At 43.1% G+C, this 26,983-nt stretch overlaps 1 protein-coding gene across 3 annotated transcripts in view; it reads left to right on the plus strand.

Moving 5' to 3' along the window:
• KLHL18 (kelch like family member 18) overlaps positions 1-26,983 on the plus strand; it is a 54,764-nt gene that overhangs the window by 9,368 nt on the left and 18,413 nt on the right. For all 3 annotated transcript variants that reach the window (XM_060022360.1, XM_060022361.1, XM_060022359.1), the window contains exons 2-3: positions 21,759-21,889; positions 25,030-25,170. In XM_060022360.1, the coding sequence (XP_059878343.1) occupies positions 21,759-21,889; positions 25,030-25,170 (272 nt within the window). The remainder of the gene's footprint in view (positions 1-21,758; positions 21,890-25,029; positions 25,171-26,983) is intronic.

Genomic DNA, 26,983 nt, shown 5'->3' on the forward strand with positions numbered 1-26,983 from the left:
GTGAGCTTACCTTCCAGCCTGGGGGTGTCGGGGACAGGACGACACAATAAACAAATGAATAGATATAAAATGTCCAGTGGTGATGCGTACTATGGAGAAAAATAAAGGATAATAAGGGGACTGAGTGCTGTTTTCTCAGAGGGACCAGAGCCAGTCTCTCTAAGTAGAGACCTGAAGGAAGGGAAGGAGGGATCCATGAGTGTATCTGAGGGAAGAGTATTCTAGGCAGAGGGAATAATCAGCACAGCTGAAGCAGGAGCATAGTTGGCATTTTGGGGAAATAGCAGGCAGCTGGTGTGATAAGAATAACATGACCCAGGAGAAAAGTGGAAGGACACAAGGTCGGAGAGGTAGCCCCCAGGCCCAGCATAATTCCTTGCACAGTACAGTACAGCTCAGTAGATACTTGTTGAATGAGTGAGTGAATGAATGAATGAATGAAGCTAGACAGTATTTATTTATTTATGAATGAGTAAATGAAGAATCAGGGCAGGGCAGGGTGAGTCTTACGGGTGTATCTAAGAGAGGTAGGATGCATTTTCCATAGTTCATGAAGCAAGCACAGAATATCGTTTCCACTTTCCCCTTCTTGTCTGTTCAGGAGAGATAATGGTAATGGCCAGAGCAAGAGAGACCAATTCTGGCTTGTTGTTGAAGGAACGTCTGTTCTTCCACACCACAGAGAAAATCAGAGGTTAGAAACTTGTCAGGGGAGCAGGAAGTAGAACAGAGCTGCTCAGCTCTTGGTGGTTTTCAAAGGTGGTCCTACCCATGTTGGGTAAAGCTTGCCTTTTTTTTTTTTTTTTTTTTTTTTTTGCGTTATGCGGGCCTCTCACTGTTGTGGCCTCTCCCATTGCGGAGCACAGGCTCCGGACGCGCAGGCTCAGCGGCCATGGCTCACGGGCCCAGCCAATCCACGGCATGTGGGATCTTCCTGGACCGGGGCACGAACCCGTATCCCCTGCATCGGCAGGCGGACTCCCAACCACTCTGCCACCAGGGAAACTCAAGCTTGCCTTTTTTTCCACATGTCCATAGGCTATCACTTTAAGTCAGCAAGACATCTGGGAAGAGCCATGGGGTAGTGGCAGTGCAGGAGCAGCCGCCGCTGGCTGGTTTTCTGTAGGATTAATGGAAGGACTGCTGATTTAACTGAATCTCTGATTATTCTAAGCTGCTCACAGAAATCTGTCACTGCCTTCTGTGAGGTATAAGATGGAGAAGCTTAAGGATGTTCTGTTGGTGTCGACTGCCACTCTGGATGAATTTTCTAGGATCTCCACCTGTGTTCTTTTTTTATAAATTAATTTATTTTTGGCTGTGTTAGTTCTTCGTTGCTGTGCGCGGGCTTTCTCTAGTTGTGATGAGCGGGGGTTACTCTTTGTTGCAGTGTGCAGGTTTCTCATTGCGGTGGCTTCTCTTGTTGTGGAGCACGGGCTTTAGGTGCGCGGGCTTCAGTAGCTGTGGCATGTGGGCTCAGTAGTTGTGGCTCACAGGCTCTAGAGCACAGGCTCAGTAGTTGTGGCACACGGGCTTAGTTGCTCCGCGGCATGTGGGATCTTCCCAGAACAGAGCTCGAACCCATGTCCCCTGAATTGGCAGGCGGATTCTTAACGACTGCACCACCGGGGAAGCCCTCCACCTGTGTTCTTGATAGTCCATTTCCTTCAGACTTGGCCCCTCTCTGCCTTTCTCCCCTAGTTGCCCACAGTCTCCGCCTGCTGGCTGTCTCTAAGGACCTAAGTTCTCCAACTTCTGGGGCTCTGTTCTAGTATTCCTTTGGCTTGGAGTACCCACTCACCTCGGCCAGCAGAGTCCTACCCATGCTTCAAAGCTCCTTTTGTAGTTTTCTTAAGGGGAGAGAAGCGGCCAAACACACTCCTTCCTCTGTTCTCCTAAAGCACTTTGCATTTGTGTCTGTTCAGCATTGTCTTGTGGTTGAAAGTTTGCTTGCCTGACTCCCTGCCAACCTGTGTTTCTGTTGGGCAGAGACCCGTGCCATCTTCTTTCTTTTGCCCTATCACAGTGGAGAGTTGTTGTGTGAAATCCCATCTCTCTGAAGACAGTTTGCTCATATTCCTCCAGGTGCAGTTAATCTCTCCCTCTCCCACTTTAACCCCTCGTTACTCAGAGTATTGTCATTGCATCAGCATTGCCTGAGAGCCTGTGAGAAATGTAGGATGTCGGACCTACTAAGCTAGAATCTGGTGATTCTTACGTCCTGTGCACCTGAAAGTTTGAGAAACATTGCCTTAACACTTTGCACCTACCCCCCTTAGCATACTGAGCAGAATGTAGGTGTGTTAGAGAGTCTTTCTCCACCTCTAGATGTTGAGCTTTGGAAGCATGTGAAGCATCCATTAGTTAACACAGTACTTGGCATGTTTCAGGTGTTGAAAAGTGTTTGCTGAATTACCCTCAAGGGCCCCTGGCATTATGTTCGAGACGCTCCTTCAGTCAACATATTGTTGAAGTGCATTTAGCTGTGCATGGTGCTTTGCTAGGTACGTGAGGCACCCTGCTATGAGTAGGAGTCAGCCCCTATCTTTGGCATTTAAAGATTGGTAAGAGAGAGAGCTACCCATCAGTTAACTATGAGACAAGGCAGAGTGTGATAAATTCCATAACTGCCCCGGTATCACCAGAGGCCTGAGGGAACACCAGAGAGACGGCAGTTGTTTCCAGTTTAGAGGGTTTGTGATGGTTTCATGGAGAGGATGGTGTCTGATTGGTACCTTGCAAGGTGAATAGGACTTTGACAGACAGATATGGTAGGAAGAGGCATTCCATGCTGGGGAGAGCCTGTTCAAGGGCCCAGGCATGAAAGTGCATATGCAGGATGTTTCTTGAACAGGTAAGACATGGAGGAGCAAGGTGGAAGGTGTGATTGGGGAGGTGGGTTGAATGCAGACTGAACTCCTTGAATTCTCATGGTCAGGAGTCTGAACTGGTAAGAAACATTTGCAAATCACATGTGGTTGGTACAGTTAGATGTTGAGTGGTTTCTGATGACTCCTCCCTCCTGTCTCCTACTTACCTCCCATTCTACCTTGCTGGACGTGGGTGAGCCAGGGGAGGGTTTGGAAGATGTGGGGACAGGCCTGAGTGTTTAGCCAGCTCTTTACTGGCTCTTTCTGTGGGACCATAGCCCCAGGTCTTTTTTTAGTGCTAGCTGGTCAGCCACTTCCTCCCTCACCCCCTTCCTGAATCACTTACCCTGTGGGGCGCCCTAAAGCAGAGACACACAAGCTCCATCACAGAGGGTTTCACACAGTGTGCTTTAAATGTCATCAAAACCCCAGACCAAACCAATTCCGTATGTTTCATTGTACTTGTCATCTGTTTCCCGGCCCCATGGGTTTGTGAGGACTAAACATTTCTGTGTAGGGTAGGATGGATGAGCATCCCTCTGACCGTGTTCTGGGCTGGCAGGCAAGCTATCCAGCATTCAAGATGAAGTGACACCGCCCACACCCCATTTCATTACATGCCACCTTGTTAGACACGCACCTGAACTAGACAACTGTGGAGTGGCTTATTTCTTCCAGGGTTGAGAATGCACTGTTAGTTTGGAAGGCAAGCCCTCCGCCAGTTGGCCCCAAGCCTTATCATCTTTTCCTTGAGGCTTTTACTTCAACTAATAAATTTTCAGATAAGGTTAGAGAGTAACACTCTTTACGCTTTCTGTAGTTAAGGGCCAGTGCCTTCCTCCCACTAGTTCTACCAGCCCTGAGCCAGAAGACCAGGATTCAAAAGAAGAGGTGAAACTCATAGAAGTTTTGTTACTTTTATCCCAGATGAAGGACTGAGAGCTACCTTTTAGATGAAATCGTTTTAGGATTCATTAAGAAGACTTGAGAATGAGGCACTAAGTGCTAGGATACAATCCTTCCTTTCCATGGGAAGAATATTCAGCCTTGATGTGGAGACGTTCATTAGGGACAACATAGTGTGGTATCTTGTGTGCTAGAGGCTTGTACCAGGTGCTACAGGAAGGGGAGAGCTGACTGCCTGGAAGTCAGGTTAGCCCCTCAGGAGGGAGCATTTACGCTGGATCTTCAAGGATGAGGAATAATTCACCAGGCAGAAAAGTAAGGGATAAGGATCCAAGCAGAGGGAATAGAGCGATGTAAGGGAATTGGCAGAGGCTTGGAAGAGAGGCATGGTGGGGAATAAAACTGGTTAGGGTCAATTGGCGCCAGTTTAGAATTTGGATCCGACTCAGGCAGTAGGGAGCTCAACAAAATGGAGACTGACACGACCAGACTCAATTTTAAATCGAGTGGATTCATTCAGAAACTTCCTTCATTTGACATATACTGAGTGTTAATTGCTAGACTATTCCAGGAAACATGAAAGATTGCTCCCTTGGTGGGACTCGTGTTTTAGGAGGATAGGTAAGTTCGTTTTGTCAGGCAACCACCATTTGCTCGTCAAGGTTACCAGTGACCTCCACTTCCATGATGTAGAGCTATTCCATGACCACAGAGATCTCCCTTGTGCTACCCCTTTATCATCAGGCCCATCTCCCTCCCACCCACCATCTCTAATCGCTAGCAACCACTAATTTGTTCTCCATCTCTGATTTCAAGAGTGTTATATAAATGGAAACAGAGTATTTGACCTTTGAGATTGGCTTTTTTCACTCAGTGTAATGCATTTGAGGGCCATCCAAGTTGTTGTGTCGATAGTTTTTCCCTTTATAGTTCTGAGTAGTGGTCCATGGTATGGATGCACCACGTTTTGTTTAACCACTCACCCATTGAAGAACATTTAGGCTCTTTCCAGTTTGGGCGTATTACGAATAAAGGTGCTGTGAACATTCATTTACAGGATTTTGTATGAATGTAGGTGTTCATTTCTCTGGGATAAATGCCCAAGACTACAACTGCTGTGCCACATGGTAAATTCATTTTCAGTTTTAGAAGAAGTCACCAAACTGCTTTCCTGAGTAGCTGTACCATTTTACATTCCTACCAGCATACGTGAGTGCGATGGTTAGTTTTGTGTGTCAGCTTGACTGGGCTTTGGTGCCCAGTTGTTTGATCAAACACCAGTCTAGATGTTGCTGTGAACATATTTTTTAGATGTGATTAACATTTAAATAGTAGACTTAGAGTAAAGCAAGTGACCGTCCTTAATGTGATGGGCCTCATCCAATCAGTCTAAGGTCTTAAGAGCAAAAACTGAGGCTTCCCAAAGAAGAAACAGTTCTTCCAGGTTGCAAGATAGAAACCCTGCCTTTATTTCCCACTTGCTGGCAGATTTCAGTGAATTTTTGTATAAACTGAGGTTTATGTCAGAGTTCCTTTTTTTTGCTTAAAGACGTCCAATTGCTCCAGTCTTATTTGCTGAAAAGACTGTCTTTCCTCCATTCAAGGTACACAAATGGTTGTGTACCTTTGTCGAAAACCAGTTGGCTGTACCTGTGTGGGGCTACTTCTGGGTTCTCTGTTCTGTTTCATTGGTCAGTGTCCCTATTCCTGCGCCAGTACAGCACAGTTTTGCTTATTCTAGCCATCTGTGTAATAAATCGTGAAATGGGTAGTTACTCCTCCCACTGTAGTATTTTATTTTACCTTTTTCCCCCATTGTAACTGTTTTCAATTGTACAATTCAGTGGCATTAAATGTATTTACAATGTTGTATAGCCATCACTGCTATCTATTTGTAAAAACTTTTTCATCACCCAAAGCAGAACTCTATAAACATTAAGCAATAATGCCTCAATGCCCCTTATTCCAGCCCCTGGTAGCCTTTGTTTTATTTTTTGTCCCTATGATTTTCCCTATTCTAGACCCTTCATATAACTGGAATCATAAAATATTGTCCTTTTGTCCCTGATTTATTTGGCTTAGTATAATGTTTTCAGGGTTCATCTATGTTGTAGTATGCATTAGAATATCATTCCTTTTTTAAAAAATAGTCTTTTGTTTTGTTAGAGCAGCTTTAGGTTCACAGCAGAAATGAACAGAACACAGAGATTTCCCATACACTCCCCGTTCCCACTGCACACACAGCCTCCCCCACTATCAGTATCCTGCACCGGAGTGGTACATTTGTTACAATCGATAAACCTATATCGAGACATCATTATCACCCAAAGTCCATAATTTACATTAGGGCGCACTTTTGTGATAAATGTGTCATACATTTATCAAAAACCATATTCTGTGCCTAAAAATCTGCCCTAAATGTCATCTGTGCTCCACCTATTAATCCCTCCCTAACCCCTGGCAACCAGTGATCCTTGTACTATCGCCATACTTGTGCCTTTTCCAGAATGTCATGTAGTTGGAATCATACAGTATGTAACTTTTTAAGATTGGCTACTTTCACTTAAATATGCATTTAAGGTTCCTCCCGGTCTTTTCATGGCTTGATAGCTCATTTCCTTTTTTTTTAAATTTATTTTTGGCTGCATTGGGTCTTTGTTGCTGCGCACAGGCTTTCTCTAGTTGCAGCGAGCAGGGGCTACTCTTCATTGTGGTGCGTGGGCTTCTCATTGCAGTGGCTTCTTTTGTTTCAGAGCACAGGGTCTAGGCGCGTGGGCTCAGTAGTTGTGGCTCGTGGGCTCTAGAGCGCAGGCTCAGTAGTTGTGGCACATGGGCTTCGTTGCTCCGCGGCATGTGGGATCTTCCTGGACTAGGGCTCGAACCCGTGTCCCCTGCATTGGCAGGCGGATTCTCAACCACTGTGCCACCAGGGAAGTCCCAGCTCATTTCTTTTTAATGCTGAAAAATATTCCATTGACCTGATGTGCCACAGTTTATTTATCCACTCACCTACTGAAGGACATCTTGTTTGATTCCAGGTTTTAGCAGTAATGAATAAAGTTGCTATAAACATTTATGTGCAGATTTTTATGTGGACATACATTTTTAACTCCTTTGGGAAAATCCCAGGGAGTGTGATTGCTGGATTATATGATAAGAATATGTTGAGTTTTGTCAGAAGGTGCCAAACTGTCTTCCAAAGTGGCTGTACCATTTTACATTCCCACCAGCGATGAATGAGAGTTTCTGTTGCTCCACATCCTTGTCAGCATTTGGTGTTGTCAGTGCTCTGGATTTTGGCCATTCTAGTAGATGTGTATTTTTACCTCTTTGTTTTAATTTGCGTTTCCCTGATGACGTGGTGTGGAGTATCTTAATATGCTTCTTTAATACGCTTATTTGTCAACTGTGTATCTTCTTTCGTGAGATTTCTGTTAGTCTTTTGCCCATTTTTAAATTCAGATGTTTTCTTGTTGGATTTTAAGAATTTTTTGGATATTTTGAATAACAGTCCTTTATCAGACATGTGTTTTACAAATATTTTCTTCCAATCTGTGACTTCTTTCTTGATTTCATTCTTTTTAAGGCTGAATGATAATCTGTTGTATGTATATACCATGTTTTGTTTATCCGTTCATCTGTTGATGGGCACTTGGATTGTTTCCATCTTTTGGCTACTGTGAATAATGGTGCTATGAACATGGGTGTAGAAATACCTCTTTGAGACTCTGCTTTCAGTTCTTTTGGATACATACCTAGGAGTGGAATTGCTGTGTCATATTGTTATTCTGTGTTTAACTTTTTGAGAAACCACCAAACTGCTTTGCACAGTGGCTACACCATTTTGCATCTCACCAGCAGTGCACAAGGGTTCCAATATCACCACATCTTCACCAGCACTTGTTATTTCCTGTTTGGTTTTTCTTTTTTTTTTTTCCTTGATAATAGCTATCCTCTCGAGTGTGGTGTGAAGTGGTGTCTCATTGTGGTTTTGATTTGTATTTCCCAGATGATTAATGATGTTAAACATCTTTTCATGTGCTTATTGGCCATTTGCACTTAATTTTTTTTTTTTTTTTAAAGGAAGAGTAAAGGCTTTTTTTTGTGTTTTTTTTTTTAATTTTTATTTTTGGCTGTGTTGGATCTTCGTTTCTGTGTGAGGGCTTTCTCTAGTTGTGGCAAGCGGGGGCACTCTTCATCGCGGTGCGCGGGCCTCTCACTATCGCGGCCTCTCTTGTTGCGGAGCACAGGCTCCAGACGCGCAGGCTCAGTAGTTGTGGCTCACGGGCCTAGTTGCTCCACGGCATGTGGGATCTTCCCAGACCAGGGCTCGAACCCGTGTCCCCTGCATTAGCAGGCAGATTCTCAACCACTGCGCCACCAGGGAAGCCCTGCACTTAATTTTTGTTAAAAATTGTTTTAGCTGTTTTAGTTCCTTTGCCTTTCCATATAAATTTGAGAATAATCTTTATATCTATAAAAATAATCTTGCTGGAATTTTGATAGGAATTGCATTAAATCTGTACACCAGTTTGCAGAGAATTGACATCTTTTTTGTGTTGAGTCTTGTAATCCTTGGACACAGTATGTCTCTCCATTTATTTAGATCTTTGATGTCTTTCATCAGTATTTTGTAGCATGTAAGTCCTCTAAATCAGCTTGTTGGATTTACACTGAAGTATTTAATTTTTTGAACAATTATATAATTATATTTCAAATTCTGGTTCACACGCGTTAATAGATAGTATGTGGAAATACAGTTGACTTTCTATGTCAATATTGTGTCCTGTAGCCTTATGTACTGTGACCTTGCTGAACTCACTCATTAGTTCTAGGTTAGTTCTGTGTGGGGTTTGGTGTTTCTGTGTGGGGTGGGGGTTGGTAGATTGCTTTGGATTTTGGACATAAACTGTCGTGTCATTGGCAGATAGGGATAGTATTATTTCTTATTTTCTGATGTGTATTCCTTTTATTTCATTTTGTTACCTTACTGCACTGGCTGGAACTTACAGGACTATGTTAAATAGCAGTGGTAGGAGTAGACATTCTTGCCTTTTTCTTCATCTTAGGGGAGGGCATTCAGTCTTTTACCAGTAAGTATGAAGTTAGCTAAAGTTTTTTTGTAGACATTCTTTATCAAGTTGAGGAAATTACCCTCTACTCCTAGTGTTTATCATGAATAGGTGTTGAATTTTGTAATATGCTTTTTCTGCGTTGATTGAGAGGATCATGTGACTTCTTTTTCTTTTAACCTGTTATTATGGTGGGTTATATTGATTAATTTTTGAATATTGAACCTGCCTTGGATCCCTGACATAAACCCTACTTGGTCACAGTATATAGTTCTTTTCATGTATTGCTGAATTCTATTTGCTAATATTTTGTTAAGGGTTTCTGCATCTATATTCATGAGGGATATTGGTCTGTCGTTTTCTCTTTTTTTGTATGGTCTTTGTCTAGTTTGGGTATTAGGCTAATACTGGCTTCATAAAATAAATTTGAGTTGTCCCCTCCTCTTCTATTTTCTGGAAGAGATTGTTTAGAATTGGTATTAGTTCTTTTTTAAATGTTTGGTGGAATTCTCTAGTGAAACCACCTGAGCCTGGAGACCTTCTTTTCGGGGGTTTTAAAATTACAAAATCGATTTCTTTATTAGCTATAGGGCTATTAAAATGATCAGGGTCTCATTTTGGAGGGGGAAGGGGAGGGGGAGTGTGAGCTATGAGTAACATTTCTTCAGAATCTACTGTTCACACTTACAGAGGAGGACACTAAGTAGCCCTAGCTCCTGTCCATCTGACCTCAGGCAGGTCACATACCCCAGTTATGATGGGGATTCAGATGCTGGGTTTGGCTATCCCTATCTAACGTTATGATATTTTTCTCAGAAGATAACTGCTAGGAATTCGAAAAATGAGTCATCCATGCAACAGGTATCTGTTGCCCATTTCTGCATCCCCCACAGTGTTCCCAGTCAGTAAAACACTGTGTTTGCTTTATGCCTATGATGCCTGTAGCAGATGCTGTCACCCTGGTGTTTTCACACATGGGGTCCTTTAAGACCTAACTGTTGAGCAGAGTGGGGACCTTGAGGCACCACCGGCGTGCAATCAGAGCCGAAACCACCTTTAGTTAGAGCCCATCTATTAAGATCAGGAAGGAAGGTCCCCCTTTCCTGCATTTCCCCAGGGCTTTCTCCAGACCACAGTGCTTAGGGCTCTGGCTCTTAATGGCAGAACTAGCCTCAGTAGTCTAGACCAATCATTTATTGGCTCATGTAATCAAACAGGAGAACAGATAGGGTTGATGATGGGCCTGGGGGACTGAAAGGCTGCTAAGACTCGTCCCCTCTGTGGTCAGCATCCTTCTCCCACTGCAGACTGCTTCATCACACATGGAAGGGGATGGAGCACCTGATAGCTCCTTGTTACCTGGAGGGATTGTCCCTCTTCCTTCTTCCTTATTTGAAAAATCCTGAGGAAGGGTCTAATTGGTAGGGCTTAGGTCATATTTTGTATAGTGTGGTGGGAATGAAGATAGAAGACATTCCCAGAAGAAAGTAAGGCACACTGAATAGAGCTGACATGAGATAGAGTCCATAGCTAGTCATGTTTGTTTGGAAGGTTTTTAGTGGCATGTATTGAAGCTACAGGTGTTTTCTGTTAACCTTCAAGTAACCTAAAACTGTTAATAGATCATCATCATCGTACTATTATCATTCATGGTTAATATATTATTATAGCAGTATTAATACATAATTAATAGCTATATTTATACTACATAGCTATATAGAGATCATATGATATCTAGTTGATAGTAAATAATAATAATAGATTGTTGTACTAGCCCTCAAGTGTTGTGGTTATTTGAAGATTTACTGTGCCTACTTATATATGTAAGAAAATTTTGAAGGAAATGAGTAGAAAAAAAGTCACAGTGCCTCCTTCTCAGTCTTCCATATCCTTTTCTAAACTTAACTGAAAGAACCTGCAGTCCATTTTGACTATAACTTTTAGTGAAACTGCCTTTTTGTCTACAGGGTTAATTTATTTTCACAGGGAATTGTTGATTTTTCTGGGCAGCTATTAAGGATAGAGTTGGTATTTTAATTTCAATAAATATTTACTGAACTGTTTAGGGGATGTACAAGACCCTTATTACCTCAAAGAGTTTGAAGTCCACTGGAGTAGGTAAGAACAGAAAAGTACAGTTCTTGAGACTGAAGCTTCCCATCTCTAACATGGAGTAGCCTTACTTGTCTCACATGTTAAGATTTTGGTTGCCGTGGAGAGGTGGGCTGAGCTGGCTTTGTGCTGGGTGGTCGCTGAATAACGTGGAGGATTGGTTGATACCTGAGGTTGGAAGGCAGATGCTTCAAGGCATCTCCATGCAGTCCACCTCCTATGTATCTGATGGACAAGGCTGCATTATTTGCTGAGGCTAATTAGCATTGAAACTCCATGGGGGTGGGGGGTTGGAGAAAGAATAATTGTATAACTATGATTAAGAAACTGAAGTTTTGGGCTTCCCTGGTGGCGCAGTGGTTGAGAGTCTGCTTGCCAATGCAGGGGACACGGGTTCATGCCCCGGTCCAGGAAGATCCCACATGCCGCGGAGCAGCTGGGCCCGTGAGCCATGGCCGCTGAGCCTGCGCGTCCAGAGCCTGTGCTCCACAAGGGGAGAGGCCATAACAGTGAGAGGCCCACGTACCGGAAAAAAAAAAAAAAGAAACTCAAGTTTTAGGGACTTCCCTGGTGGTGGTCCAGTGGTAAAGAATCCGCCTTCCAATGCAGGGGACCTCGGGTTCGATCCCTGGTCAGGGAACTAAGATCCCACATGCCCTGGGGCAACTCAGCCTGCACACCATCGCATGCCTCAACGAGAGAGAGAAAACCCGCAGGCCACAACTAGAGAGAAGCCCACGTGCTGCAACGAAGAGACCACATGCTGCAGCAAAAGATCCTGCATGCCTCAACAAAGATCCCGCATGTTGCAACTAAGACCCAATGCAGCCAAAAATATAAAGAAAATAAATAATAATTTTTTAAAAAAAGAAAGAAACTGAAGTTTTAAAAAAAAGGCATTTGGTGGTTACAGGCTATTCATGACTCCAGAGTGAATGCCTTAGCTCACTTCCTTTTGAAAAGGAGCAAGTGTTGTATAAGACACTTTATCTCAGTGTTGGATTCCACAAAGTGCAGACAGATCATACTGGTTTGGCAGGGGAGTCTGTGAATACCAGCAGATGTGTGTGGAGACCAGGTGTGACGTGGGTGGAGAATGGGGGTTGGGGGGTCTTAGATAAGTGATCAGCATCTTCTTTCTAGAGAATGTGTTCACATCCCTCTTCATAATATTTCTTCCCTGTGACTCTAGAGCAGAGGTCAGCAAACTTTTTGTATAAAGAAGCAGATAGTAAATATTTTTGGCTTTGCAGGCCGTTGGTCACTATCACAGCTGCTCAGTTTTGCCATTGTATGGGCATGTCTGTGTTCCAATTAGACTTTATATATGGACACTGAAATTTGGATTTTATACAATTTTCGCATGTCATGAAATATTAGGGTTGATTTTTTTCAACCATTTAAAAATGTAAAAACTACACTTAGCTCATGGGTCACACAAAAAACCAAGAGGCAGGAAGGCCGGATTTTGGCCCATAACCATGGTTTGCCGACCCTTTCTCTAAAGGTCTTAAAAATGAATTCTGTAAAGTTCTCAATTTAAGGACATTTTTTTAATTTAACAAGCACTTATTTAGCACTTAATATGTGCTACGCACTGTTTTAAATGCCATGCATTAAATGCTAATTTAATCTTCACAGTAACCCCATGAGTGAGGTACTGTTTACCCCATTTTTGCAGATTTCGTGAATTGAGGCACAGTGAAGCTAAGTAGCCCAGAGTTACGCTGCTAGTAAATGGCAAAACCTAGATTTGAACCCAGGCAATTTAGTTCCTGAGTATGTTCTTATCTGCCATGATATACTTACTGTCTCTCTTAATTATCGACTTTATAGCCCAAAGGAATTTTAGAGATTAACCCATCGCTACTCATTTTTACAGACTCATTCTTACACACAAGATTCATAGCCTTTATGATTCACATGTGTGCCTTAGTAAAATTATGGATTACTATTTATGCACTTTCAGCATCTCGTGACTGCCTAAATGCTTAGTCTTAAACCCCACTGATCCCAAGGGTATTCTGTCTGCGCAGGCAGGGCACTTAACTGTTCACTTATTGTTTAATTTATGTTCATTGTGGGCTCCTTGAAGGTAGGAGCAATAGTATCAAAATGTTTTCCGTCAAAGAGAAATCAATTCTGGGTATATCTTTTGCTTTCTTTGGGAACACCTGTCTCAGATTACTTCCAACTCAGATTTTGTCCTGCTGCTTTTCCTGCTTGAATAAGCAACTGGTTGAATCTTGCGCCTCGCCTGCCTGTGATAGGGAACAGAATTTGTGGTGTCATGCTACACTATCCCTGTTGATCCAAAGATACCACCAGGGCAGGGTCAGGAATGGAAGATTTCCCAGTCTTTCCAAGGAAGAAAATGGGAGGAGGAGGAGGTGTGTGTGTGTGTGTGTGTTTTAAACCAAGTCAAAACTTAGGTAGACATGAGGTGCTCAGGATTTCTGGTTCCTTTTGCTCAGTCAAGGTCTCAGACACTACTAACTAGAAGGGACCTCCAAGAACCTCTGGTGCAGGGGTTTCTGTGCTACAGGGATTCTGCAATTATTGCAGGGGACCCTCAAATCTATATGTGCACCAATCTGTGGGCCAGATAAATTATATCGTTTAGGTGTATGTACAGTTACTTTTCAAATGCATGTAGATTCCATCATGATTAAAAAGAAAGCTTTACTGAATTCGTGATAGGCTACTGTTAACACAACTACTACCTTTTGAGAGCCCTGATCCAGTTAAAGCCCTTTATTTACAGATGAAGAAACTGAGGCCCAGGGGTAAAGGGAAGAGATTTGCCTGGGTCATACAGAACAGGAAGAGCTGGCCTTGAAATCGGTGCAGTTTATATGTATCATATGGCTTGTGCTCTCTGTCTCCTCTGGCATGGGCACAGGTAGAGACTGGCAAGTATTTTGACCTTTGACGCCATGCTGAACTTTCTAATAATGCCTAACAGAGTGGTTGATTGTGATATTTTTTCCAGTATTTTTGGTGCTGCTTTTAAGAAGTTTTTTTAAACTAGTATATTCCTTGCTGTGCGCCCTGTAAGTAATAATCCTATATTCCAACCTGGAGACCTGAGATATGGTAAAATTAGGCAGCTTGCTTGTATCTGTAGTAGAGCTGGCCCTAAAACTCAGAGATTTAATCTCTCTCCCAGGGTTCTATTAATCAGACTGAACTTGAGAGGATTTCAGATATTTATATCTTGGTCTTTCATGGCTGTTGCTCTCAGCTGGGTGCAACAAAAAACTTTTAAATCTCTGTTAAGTGCCTGACGCTGTGCTGGGTGTTTTCACATGTATTGTATATAACTTAATTTAACGAGACCAAAGTTGCAATGCTGAGGCCCCTCTCAGAACAAGCTAAGTAGCACTCTGGTCCAAAGCCCATCCATCCAGGCATTTATTTATTTATCTGTTCACCATTATGGAGCACTTCTGTTGTTTGCAAAAGTGCCCTTGAATTATTCCCATTGGTGCCCAGGCTAGGACAAATCAGCACAGATCCATCCCTCCAAACAAGACCCAGGATTGACAGCAACATTAGCTTGGTCTGCACAGGACAATACTTTTTTCCCATTGGAGCTTCAGGAATTTGGAGTGTCCCTGGTCATTTGGTCAAATGATGTTCATATCAATCATTCTTAAATTAGATCTTCTCAAATACACTTGAGAAGTCAGATGAATAGGAACGGTCTCACTTTTTTAGTTGGGAAGCCAAACTTGGAGGGGACGCGTCTGAGGTAACATAACTGGTGAGGGCCTTCTAACTCCAATGTTGATGCCACACCACCTGTCTGGTGGACCACCACTGCTCAGGAAAAGGCTCTGTGTCCACTCTTTGTAGAAGCTAAGTGGCAAGAATGCTCAGTCTTTGCTGCAGTTTTAGTGGAAGTGGTTTGGGCATTCCAGTTTGAATTGATTTTTTTTTTTCTTAGAAGCAAATTTGGCAGTATTGTGTATACCTAGGAAATCTTGTGATTGCCCCTAATTTGCTCCACAGATGCTGGTCATTGCAAATCATCCCACAGTGATTAAGTGGCTGGTGCTGATACACACGTAATAAGTGGTCCTGTGAGCACGGGCAGTAGAGGTGTGTTGTGTACCTAATATCTTGATCCCACCTGGGTAACTTCCACATGTGTGTTTGTGAGTTTAGCTCTTTCAGTTCAGAGTGTTTCATGATACCATAGATTCGTTTCTTTCCTTCCCTCCTATCTTGTACTTTGAACCTGGGTCTTCCCAATACTTTACTATCTGATTCCATTTAATTCACTAACATTTAATTAAATTCATTTAATTTACTGTCTGATTCAATTGCATTGCTAATACTTTATGATTATAATATTGTTTTATTAATATTTGTAATATTGTTTGTTTAAAGGTAGGTATAGCAAAATGTGATTAAAGGTAGAGGCATATGCCAAATAGCCTTAACTTTTCTGACCAATCAATTATATGTTGCTTATTGATTATTTTTTCCTAAATTCTGTAGCAACAGTTCACATTTCTTTGCCACCTTAGGGATGGAAAAGGGAGGAGATTTGCAGTAACAGTGTGTAATTGAAGATCAGTGGAGAAAGTAGCCTTTGCGTGGACCTGTGTAATTCAAGATGTTAAAATAGGGAACACACTGTACTCCTGTATAAGCTGTAGTTTACAATATTAGATTTATCATTTGGATTTCCCATTTGTCCCTTTTTTTTTTAGGGAACTTTTTATTTTGAGATAATTGTAGATTCACATGCAGTTAAGAAATATTAACAGTGAGATTCCCATGTACCCTTTGCCCAGTTTCCCTCAGTTGTAATATCTTGCAAAATTATAGTACAGCATCACAAGCAGAATATTGACATTGACACAATCAGCTACTCTTATTCAGATTTGCCCAGTTTTACTTTCATTCACCTGTGTGTATTTAATTCTGTATACTTTTATTATGTGTGTTAGTTTATTTTTTAATTCTAAAAATTTCCCAGTTGGCTGAGAACTTGAGCTGGGAGGGGTGTGTTATTTACTGGGTCCCTCTCAAACTCCACCAGTAAACAACTCAAGTATAATTTCCTTTCACATAATAGCTACTTAACTGGGGCAAGTTAATTCTAAATCTTGGTTTCCTCATCTATAAAATGGAATTCACAATAGCTACTTAATGCAGAGGGTTGCCGTGAGGACTAAAATGAGAAAATATGTGTAATGGGTACTTAGCCAAAGGAACTTCATAAATGATCATCTCATTTTCTTTTTTTTAACTAAGAGTACAGTGAGAGTATTTGGGTTTTTTTTTAAGCTTTTCACAAAAGTGTATTATCCTAGGATTGTAGAATTGGAAGGTCCCTTAATAGTTTTAGAATCAGTGAAGGACTTCCCTAAACGTTCTTAGGTAATAAGCTGTTATTCTTTGTGATGAACTAAAATGTGCCTCCTTGTACCTTGCAGATCTGCCCTCATCCACGTGATAGCCCTTCTAGTCTTTGAGGACAGCTATAGTCATCCCTAAATTACCTATCCTTTAGCCATTCCTCGTAAGATGTAGCTTCCAGACCCTTTCCCATCTTGGTCTCACTCTTCTAGATAAAGACAAATTAGTTGTTCCCCTTAACTGAACAGAGAATTCAGATGTAATCTGCCTAGCATATCCCAAGATAGGCCTGTCTTCTCTTTAGCTGAGCTTTTTTGGGAAATCAGGTCACCTAGTTCGTGCACATACAGCTTGTTCTTTTGTCTTCTGTTTACTTTGTAGATGGAAAATAAATGCATAGCAGTGTAACACAGCAAACTGAATGCACATTTTGCCCTCATTTCCTCCTGCAATCCCATTAAAATGATAGTAAGAGGGAAAAGAGAGATCGGCAAATGAGAGGTCAACGGAATGTTGAAGCCAGGAAGCAAGTGTGATTAACTTAGTGGGCCAGAGGAACTGAAGGTGCCTGCTTTGGCAGGGAGTGGTGGGGGGGAACTAACAAAGAGGATTTGTAATGCAGAGCCCTGGAATAGCTCCAGAATCGGAGAAACCAAATATTGGAAACAGGAAGATTAGTCGAAAGTCTATGTGAAAAGCATTTAGATGCCTACAACCCCTCCTCTACTCTCTCAGGAGACAGATATTTTAGTCTTAGATATTGAACCAGAGACACACCAAGCACAGAAGATGAGATGGAATATGGAGCAAAACTGAAAATAGGGGCTTTAAGACAAAGTTCTATATAGTGATTAATAGGACCATTCCCCTTTCTCAGTTTTCAGAGTATCTGCAGGCAGGTGCTGTCATGCAAGAGACTGAAAGATCCTCCTCTGATAAATTTAATCCCAGAGAAAAAGTCTTAGCGATACTGTCTGCTTTTGGGGATCCTCAATAAAATGACAGATTCTTCTTGCCTGATCACCCTAATGTGAAGCCCATAAGTTGGCAAGCTTAGCTCCCCTACACAGAGCTTTCAAACAGCTTCTAAAAGTATGAGCAGATAGCCAAGTGTCATGAGACATTTAAAGAACATAAAAGACAGAGTCCAGGGGACCTCCCTGGCGGTCCAGTGGTTAAGACTGCACTTCCAATGCAGAGGGCGCGGGTTCCATCCCTGTTTGGGGAACTGGGATCCCACATGCCGCATGGCCAAAAAATAAAATAAAATAAAAAGTACTGTTCTGAAACTCTAAACAGTTCCTTGGGGAAAAAAAGTCCAAATCAAATGGAGGTGAAAAAAACCTCAGGAAACAGTAAAATCAGGGAGAAGAAGAAGGAAAGATTTTAACTATAAAATCTTGAGAGAGATTAGAGAAAATATTGCATGCATAAAAGATGAACTAGATTCTTTAAAAAAAAAAAGAACCTCCAGAAGACAAGACCTCCTAGAAATTAAAAATATGATGACTTCCCCGGCAGTCCAGTGGTGAGACTCTGTGCTCCCAATGTTGGGGGCACGGGTTCGACCCCTGGTCGAGGAACTAGGATCCCACATGCCACATGTCATGCCACCCCCCAAAAAAAAGGAATTAAAAATATTATAGCAAGTATGAAAAATACAACACAGAAATATTGAAAGGTAATGTTAAAGACAACTCCCAGAAGATAAACCAAATGAAAGAGATGGAAATGGGGAGAACAGATAAAATAAATTATAGAGGATCATTCCAAGAGGTCTAACACCTGACGAATGGAAATTTGAGAAGAAATAAACAGTAGAGAGGAGGAAATTATCAAAGAAATAGTATGAAAAGATGTTTTCAGAACTAAAATCATATCTATAGATTGGTACAGCACAGTGAATGAAAGAAAACCAACTCCAACTTACAGCCCTGTGAAATTGCAGATCTCTGAGGATAAAGAGAAAGTCCCAAAAGCCTCTAGAGAGAATAGTCATATAATGTTAGTATTCAAAATGGCATTAGCTTGCTCAAAAGCCACAAACTAGGGCTTCCCTGGTGGTGCAGTGGTTGAGAGTCCGCCTGCCGATGCAGGGAACACGGGTTCGTGCCCCGGTCCGGGAAGATCCCACATGCCGTGGAGTGGCTGGGCCTGTGAGCCATGGCCGCTGAGCCTGTGCGTCCGGAGCCTGTGCTCCACCACGGGAGAGGCCGCAACAGTGAGAGGCCCGCGTACAGCAAAAAAAAAAAAAAAAAGCCACAAACTAGAAGACAATGGAACAATACCTTCAAAATTCTGACAGAGGTGAATTCCCTGGCGGTCCAGTGGTTAGGACTCCTTGCTTTCACTGCCGAGAGTGTGGGTTCAATTCCTGGTTGGGGAACTAAGATCCCGCAAGCCACATGGCATGGCAAAAAACCAAAAAATTCTGATAGAAAAAAAATATTCTCAACCTAGAATTTTATAGCCAGCTAAACTATCACCCAAGTTTAAGGATAATAAAGACATTTTCAGACATTTTGTGCATATGCCCTCTGATATTGTGATATAATAAGAAATATGTTTTTGGTCTTTGTCCCTGATTCCTGGCACAGAGCTCCTAAAATCATTATAACTTCCTGAGTAGTAGGGGTAATAAGACCATCTTTTGTTGTAATATTTGCCCTTTGTTCTCAGTTCCTGACACAAGAGCTTCTAAAAAACCTTGGAATTTTCTGAGTGATAGGGGTAAGAGGAGAAGTCAGCTAAGTTTACACTAATGAGGTAACTCTGTGTGGGCCCCTAGATAGCTTCAGGTTGGGGTCTGGTTGCCAGAAGAACCAACCATGTAATCAGAGGGTTGGAACTTTCAGCACCACCTCTCTGCCTCTGGGGAGGGGAGAGGGGCTGGAGATTGAGTTGATCACCAATGAGTTAATCAGTCATGCCTACAGAAAAATCCCATTCTAGCAAATTATCAAACCTGAAGAGGAGGTTTTGGGGACACCTCCCCCACCCTGACCGTCTAGCTGATGGGTCAGAAGTATGAGTGGCCCAGTTAGCATCTGAAGCAGGGGCAGTCTGGTGGGACTGAGTCCTTAACCTGTGGGGTCTGCACTAGCTCTATGTGGTTAGTGTCAGATTTGAATTAAATTGTAGGATACCAATTGGTGTCTGGAAAGTTGGAGAATTGGTTGGTGTGAGAACAAAGCCCACACATATCGTGAAAGAAGTGCTGTGAGTTAAAAACAGTTCATAGTACACCCTTTCTTAGGAAGCTCTGCTAGAAGACACTTTTCACCAGAACAAGGGAATAACAAAGAAGAGGACTAAATGGGATCCAGGAAACAGGAGTTCCAATATAGGCAAGGGGAAAGGAATTCCCAGAAAGACAGAGTCCCAGTATGGATGTCACAAGAACAAACTGATAGGGTACCTGATGGAACATATTAAAGGGAGTTTTACACTTTATTATTATCTTCAGGGAAAACAGAAATTATACCAACAAAGAAATGTAATCATAGTATACATCCTGGCTTGTCTACAAATAGTATTCACATAGATCTAATAATGCAATTCTTAATGTTAATTTGACCAAAATTTGGCATAATTCTATGGGAAAATGGAGATAGTATGTGAAGTAGTATGTGAAGAGAGCATGTCAGAGCAAAATCCTAATCTTCCATCATAAGAATTAAATATGTAACCTAATAGTTATATTTTGCCACATAACAAATTACCCCAAAACTTAGTGACTTAAAATAACAGATATTTATTATCTCACAGTTTCTGTGGGTCAGGAATTCAGAAGCAGGATTTGAGAAGCTCTCATGAGGTTACAGTCCAGGTGTCACCTTGGGCTGCAGTCATCTGGGCCTCTCAGGATATGTTGTTATCTGGCTTCCCTGAGAGCATGTGATCCAGGAGAGACAATTAGAGGAATTTGCAGTGTGTTTTATGACCTAGCTTTAACGTGACATCCCATCATCACTTCTGCTACATTCCATCAGTCACACAGACCAGCCCTGAGACATTGTGGGAGGGACCTGCACAACATGAATACCAGAAGGCAGGGATGAGTTGGGAGCTATTTGGAGGCTGACTACCACAAGTAATAACTAAAAATGAAAATTCAAGAAATAATATTAGAGGCATATTACTTAGAAAGATAGAGATAAATACCAGAAGAAAGTGGCTGCCCCAGGAGCAGAAATCAGGGAACCAGAAACTTCTGGTTTTCATTATAAGCCTTGTAGAACAACTTTAAGAAATATTTGCATTTATTACTGTGATTTTTTTTTTAATTATGAAAAACCCTCAAAGCATGCAGCCATTTAATGTCCCCAACACTGGTAGTAGGACAACACATGGATTATATGAGGAACTCCTAGAATCTGAATCTAGTAAGGATCCTTTGGTATTTGGATGGTTGTGTGCTTGATCTTGAAGGACAGTTTACAGATAATAAACCTAAAGTTCAGTGAAAAAGAGGACATAGTGAGAGAACCTGAGCTAGAATCCTTGAATAAATACGACACAAAGAGGTGAGCATCAGATAGTGAGATGGCTCTGGCATTTCACTAATGTGGAACTTAGGTGAAGGGGAGGAAAAAAAAGACTGTTTGCTCTTTCTGAAGAGTAGAAAATTCTGAAGTGGAAATGTTTATGTGTCTTGGAGCTATAAATGGCAAAGTTAAAGGGAGTATCCTTTTGGCAGATAGTTGGAAAGCACTTTACGGAACTCCCCAGGCTAAGGATGTGTTCCTGAGCATTTGGTACAAGTTAGAGAGAGTCTGCCTCTGTCCACATGAGCCCTACAGGCCATGCAGAGCACTGGCCAGTCCACAGCCCCAGTCCTTCCAGCTGCTGCTGCCAGGGTCATGTTCCTTAGAGGACTCTGGGCTCCTTGTGGTCTACCACAGCCTGGTTGGTGCCCAGGGACCCCCTAACATCTGTGCCCACAATGCCTCCTCTGTCCTTGATCCCCACATGCACCCCCTATTCAAGCTTGTTTCTCCTCATCTCTTCCTGTCACTGTTTACTCTTCTGGAGGAGCCTACTGTTAGGTGCTTCAGCGTTCTTGGCCACTTTGTCTCTTCCATCTACCATCTAATAAAATTGGAATCAGGATAAAGTGTTCGAGAAATCAGGTCTTTGAGTTGGTGGGGGGAGTTTGGAGGGGTGCAGTGAAGATTGCCATATAAATAAAGACTTCTAACCGTTTTAATGCCTTATGAAAATGTGTTGTCTACATTCTCCTACTATAACGGTGTATGTTGAGTTTAAAATACTTCAAGGTCTCCATGAAAAGCCTCAGCTATCACGTCCTGGGATGCCATCAGTACCACTCCAGTGGGCAAACAGTTGAGCTGTGGAAGGGGCAGGGTGGGTTTTTGTACTTGCATTCCTCAATATCTGTCTTTGTATTTTACTTTGCCTGCAGATTGGGGACCACAAATTCAGTGCTCACCGGATCGTCTTAGCAGCCTCAATCCCGTATTTCCACGCTATGTTTACAAATGACATGATGGAGTGCAAGCAGGATGAGATTGTAATGCAAGGAATGGACCCAAGGTACCAAATTCCTCCATCAGGTTTCACAACCTGCTTTCTAGGTGCAGTTTCAGCCTTGTGTTTGGTGCCCTTTGAGGGCCTTCCAGCAGGACCCAGTATCAAGCACAGCTCCACACACACAGTAGGTGACCAGTAAACAAGCTAGAACCTCAGCCCGTGGCCTGAGACAGGGTTAAAATAAGGAGGGTTTTGATGTGTTTTAACTCAATGAGAGTAACACGTCTCATAGGAACGAGAGTCCAAGATACGTTTTTAAAACTAGGACTGGGTACAAAGTTGGTGGTATATTATTCTCTTCACTTTTCTGTGCTAACCTTTCTAGCTGGCAGACTAGTCTTTCAAATAAGTGTCTTCATTCATTACCCTTCCCATCAGTCCAGAACAGTGTTGTCCACTGTTGTCCAACTTCCTGCCTCGATGGAGATGTTCTGTTTGTCCTCTCCAAATTGGTAGCCACTAACACATGTAGCTGTTGAGCACTTGAAATGTGACTAGTGGGACTGAGGGACTGAATTTTAAATATTATTTAATTTTAATTCATTTCAATTTAATTTTAGGGGAATTCCCTGGCAGTCCAGTTGTTAGGACTCCATGCTTTCACTGCCGAGGGCCTGGGTTCAATCCCTGGTCAGAGAACTAAGATCCTGTAAGCCACGCAGTGTGGCCAATAAATAAATAAATAAATAAGTAAATAATACATAATAATAAATTTAGTTTTAATTAGCCACGTGTGTCTACTGGCTGTTAATGTGATGACGCAGGTCGAGAAGGTAGCAGAAATCATGGTTATTTGATGGGTGAGAAAACTGAAGCCCGGGAATTCCCTGGTGGAGCAGTGGTTAAGAATCCGCCTGCCAATGCAGAGGACACGGGTTTGAGCCCTGGTCTGGGAAGATCCCACATGCCGCAGAGCAACTAAGCCCGTGCACCACATCTACTGAGCCCGCACTCTAGAGCCCAGAAGCCACAACTGCTGAGCTCGCGTGCCACAACTGCTGAAAGCCGTGCGCTCTAGGGCCCATGCTCCGCAACAAGAGAAACCACGGCAATGAGAAGCCTGCGCACCACAACGAAGAGTAACCCCCACACGCTGCAACTAGAAAAAGCCTACGCGCAGCAATGAAGACCCAATGCAGCGAAAAATATAAATAAGTAAAATTAAAAAAAGAAGAAAACTGAAGTCCAAGGAGGTCAAGCCCAGAGTTTATCCCTCTAAACGTCTTTCAGTGTCCCAGAAAGCCCTCCATAATGGAATCATTGGCTCCAAATGCCAGTAGTGCTGAGGTTGAGCAATTCTGCCCTAGATGAGTTTTAGGGTCAGGAGGCAGTACTATAAACCCTGAAATTGCATCATTTACACACTTACTTAAAGTTATCCTTACATCTAGACCCTCTTTACAGAAATACTTTCCTGACTTCTGTATGAAGGCTTTATATAAACATATTCCACAGTATGCCTTTTGGGGCCTTGAAAGGAAAAAGGCATATTTATATGACTTAAAAGATTTTACTGCAAGTCTGTGAACTGAGGCTGTGTGTTTATAACCTAGGCTACATCCAAGGGTCCACTGTGCACCTACTATGTACCTGGCATTGTTCTGGGGTCTGGGCATGCAGAGCAAACAGGACACGCAAGATGATTCTTGTTGGGAGAGAGACAATAAATAAACCGATGACTCCAAAATATTAGCCAGTAAGCTGTCATTTGTTGCCTAACGTCTTAATCTCCCCATGGTGAAAACTTGAAGGAAAGGAGCTAGGAAACTGTATGGTACCTTCCGGTTGATTGAAGGTGATTTGCTCCAGTACATGGAGAGGATCTGTATACCCACTGCAAGGGTGCAATCTCAGGCCAGCTACTTGTAATGAAAGACATAGAAGTGTGTCTATATCCAAGGGCAGTTGTACACTCTCATCTCTGAGGTCTGTGTCTGACAGAGCCATGCTAATCACCATGCACGATCCAAGTGCTTCATTTAACAGATAGACTGAGAACCTGTGATCTGTGCTGCTGTAGGTACTGAGGTATAGCAGAGGAAATAGAAAGCACCTCTTATTATTCCAACTTGCTAGTAGTGGCCATCTGGCAGTAAACAAATACATACATGATATGGCTGGGAAGTGAAAGTGATGTGAAAAAGGTAAAGCAGAATAAAGGCTAGCGAATGATGGTGAGGGTCTCTGCTATTTCAGGGTGATCAGGAAAGCCCTCTGTGATGAGGTGATATTTGAGCCAAGACCTTAGTTGGAGTGAGGGAGCAAGACATCTGGGGGAGGAGCCGTTCAAACAGAGGGAGTAGCCAGTGCAAAGGCCCTGAAGTGAGAGTGTGTTCAGCATATTGGAATAGAGTGAGGGGGAAAGAGTGGAAGGTGATGAGGTCAGAGAGATGGAAAGGGGCCAGACCACATACAGCCCTATAGACAGAATTTGGATTTCATTCTTGGTGTGAATTGGAAGGCAGAAAAAAATGTTGGAAACCTCAGGCTGGAAACTTATCCCAAAGAAATAATCCAAAAATGTTATTTATAAAAGCTATTATGCTTACCAATAAAGGAAATAAATTGTAGCACATTTACATGTTGGATTACTTTATAGCAGCCGTTGAAAATGTCAAACATGGGGAGTTCCCTGGCGATCTAGTGGTTAGGAGTCAGCGTTCCCACTGCCATGGCCCACATTCAATCCCCGGTCAGGGGGAACTGAGATCCCACAAACCGCGTGGCATGGCCAAAAAAAAAAAAGAAAGTTGAACATGAAGTCAGTGTAGAAACATGGGAAAGGGCTTCATAAGTATTACATGATTATATCCATACAACTTAAGCATGCAGGCAAATAGGAAATGGAAATTAATCTAGAAAAATGACTACAGTTGACTCAGTAGTGAGATTCTGGGTCATTGCTTTGTCTTTTCAGAACCTTCTATAATAAAATCATTTGGGCAGTAAAGACAACCTAAGAAGTAGAATGATAGCTATGGTGAAGTAATTATTCCATTCAGGTAGATTCTCAAAGGGCATGGGCTAAATGTATTTGAGAGCGGGGCCCATCCGTTCCTCAGGTAACAATGTCAGCTTACTTAGGGCCTGAGTATCCTGTGGGCCGAACACCATCTCTGAAGAGCATCTTTCCTCTCCTCTAGCGCCCTGGAAGCTCTGATCAACTTTGCCTACAACGGTCACCTTGCCATTGACCAGCAAAACGTCCAGTCGTTGCTGATGGGGGCGAGTTTCCTGCAGTTGCAGAGCATCAAAGACGCCTGCTGCACATTCCTCCGAGAACGGTGAGGTGATGTGATGGGCCTGGCCTGTGTCGGGGAGCAGACCGTGTCATTTCTGGGATCCCCTGCCAGTTTGATGAGTCTTTGGGGGCATGGAGAGTCTCATGAAGGGAGTGAGATGGGAAGATAACTCTGAGGAAATGCCCTTTCTTGAAATCAGCATCAAGCAGTACCCAGTTCTTTGGGATGAACCTTTCAGGAACATGATTTATGGAGCCTTGCCTGTACTCTCCCTTGGTCTGACATGCACCTCTTCTTCTGGTCCTCTCTGTCCGATCTAACCGGCCACCACCAGATTTATTCAGTGCTCCCTCACTGTTCCATAGCTGTCTCCCTCTTTGTTTAGATCCTTCTCCCTCCTTGAATTTCTTGGCCTTCCTTTTTCCTTCTGCTCTGCAAGAGCCCACCCAAATTTCACCTCCTGGAATTCTCTGTCCCCTTCAGTCCCCTGGGAGCAATCATTATATGCTCCTTTAGAGTAAGGACCATGGATTATACCCCTACCTATGTCCAGTACTTGGCCGTGACCTTTTGAGGACTGAGCAGATAAGAAGGCTCTTCCTCCCCCTCAAGAGGCAGAGCTCGTAGTCACAAGGTAAAAGCTGCCTTTAGCCACTAGAGGCTTGGGGGTGAGGGTTAGTGCTGGGCTGCCCACAGGCAGGGAGAAACCAGAACAGTGCCCCTCTGTCTGTGGTCTCTCCAAAGCCTGGCTCCACCTGATCTCCTCTGATCACAAGGCCCCTGGCCTGAAGACCAGCATTCCTCTGCCTCAGACCTGGCCTCCTGAACCTCATCCCCTCTTAGAGCCAACCTCTCCCTCCCGCATTTCTGTTCCACCAGCTCAACTCACTTAGCAGCTCTGTGGACCCTGCCTGAGGTCCACATCCTGCCTATGTGGTGCTCACGGGCATCAGTGAGCACTGCTGTGTGTGCAGATGGTCTTAACGACCGTGGTAATGATGCTAACACGCAGGGGCGCTCTGCTGGTTTCGTTGGGAGGTAGGTGGTCCTGTTCGGGTTTTGCAGCTGGAGACCATGTAGTGAGTGCAGCCCCAGAGCCTGGCTTGACCTGCCCTAGGATGCCTTCTGGGCCAGCCTAGAGAGCTGCCTGTGATGGGCTGTAGGGCACACACTGTCTGTCCTACTCGTTTGCGAGCTTAAGGACACAAACTGGACTTGGTTCATCTCTGTATTCCCACAGAATTTGGAGAATGACTAAGTAAGGCCCTGTGGAAAGGGTGAAGTTGGCCATTCTCACAAGGGGACAACAGCTCCACCTAGGGGCTTTTGAGTTCCTCACTGTCAACACTGGATCCAGGCTCTATTATAAAGTAGTGTCATGTAAAAAGATGCTTAGAAAAGTGATTTTTAGACCAGTGCAGTTTTTACATGCACCAGTGACATATTAGGAAAAGGTACTTAAAGCACAAAGCCTGATGTTTTGAGTCTGTCCTTGACATTTTTCTGTTCAGCACTGGGAGCCCCCTTCTGAAGCCTAAACTCACACCTTATTCCTGTTTCTATTCTCTGCCACAGGCCCCAGAGGTTTGGCCTTTCTGTTTTCTTTTCAATAGCTACCATCACTGCCTGTGTTCCTGGGGGTGGTTCTCCCTGAGCCTGGCTGCAGAGTGTAATGGAGTCTCCCAGCTGTCCCCTTCCTGTGTGTTCTTGAAGACAAGCATGTGGGCCCTTCAGTTTCAAGGTTTGATTACTAAAGGCTTGAGGGAAACCATCCTGAGCGGTTGTGAAAAGGACAGGGCATGACTGAGCACAGAAAAGCTGCAAAGCCGTCAGAATTCTTAGAGCAGTAGTTCCT

Source organism: Delphinus delphis, chromosome 10 (assembly GCF_949987515.2).
Source record: "Delphinus delphis chromosome 10, mDelDel1.2, whole genome shotgun sequence".
NCBI classification, from domain to species: domain Eukaryota; kingdom Metazoa; phylum Chordata; class Mammalia; order Artiodactyla; family Delphinidae; genus Delphinus; species Delphinus delphis.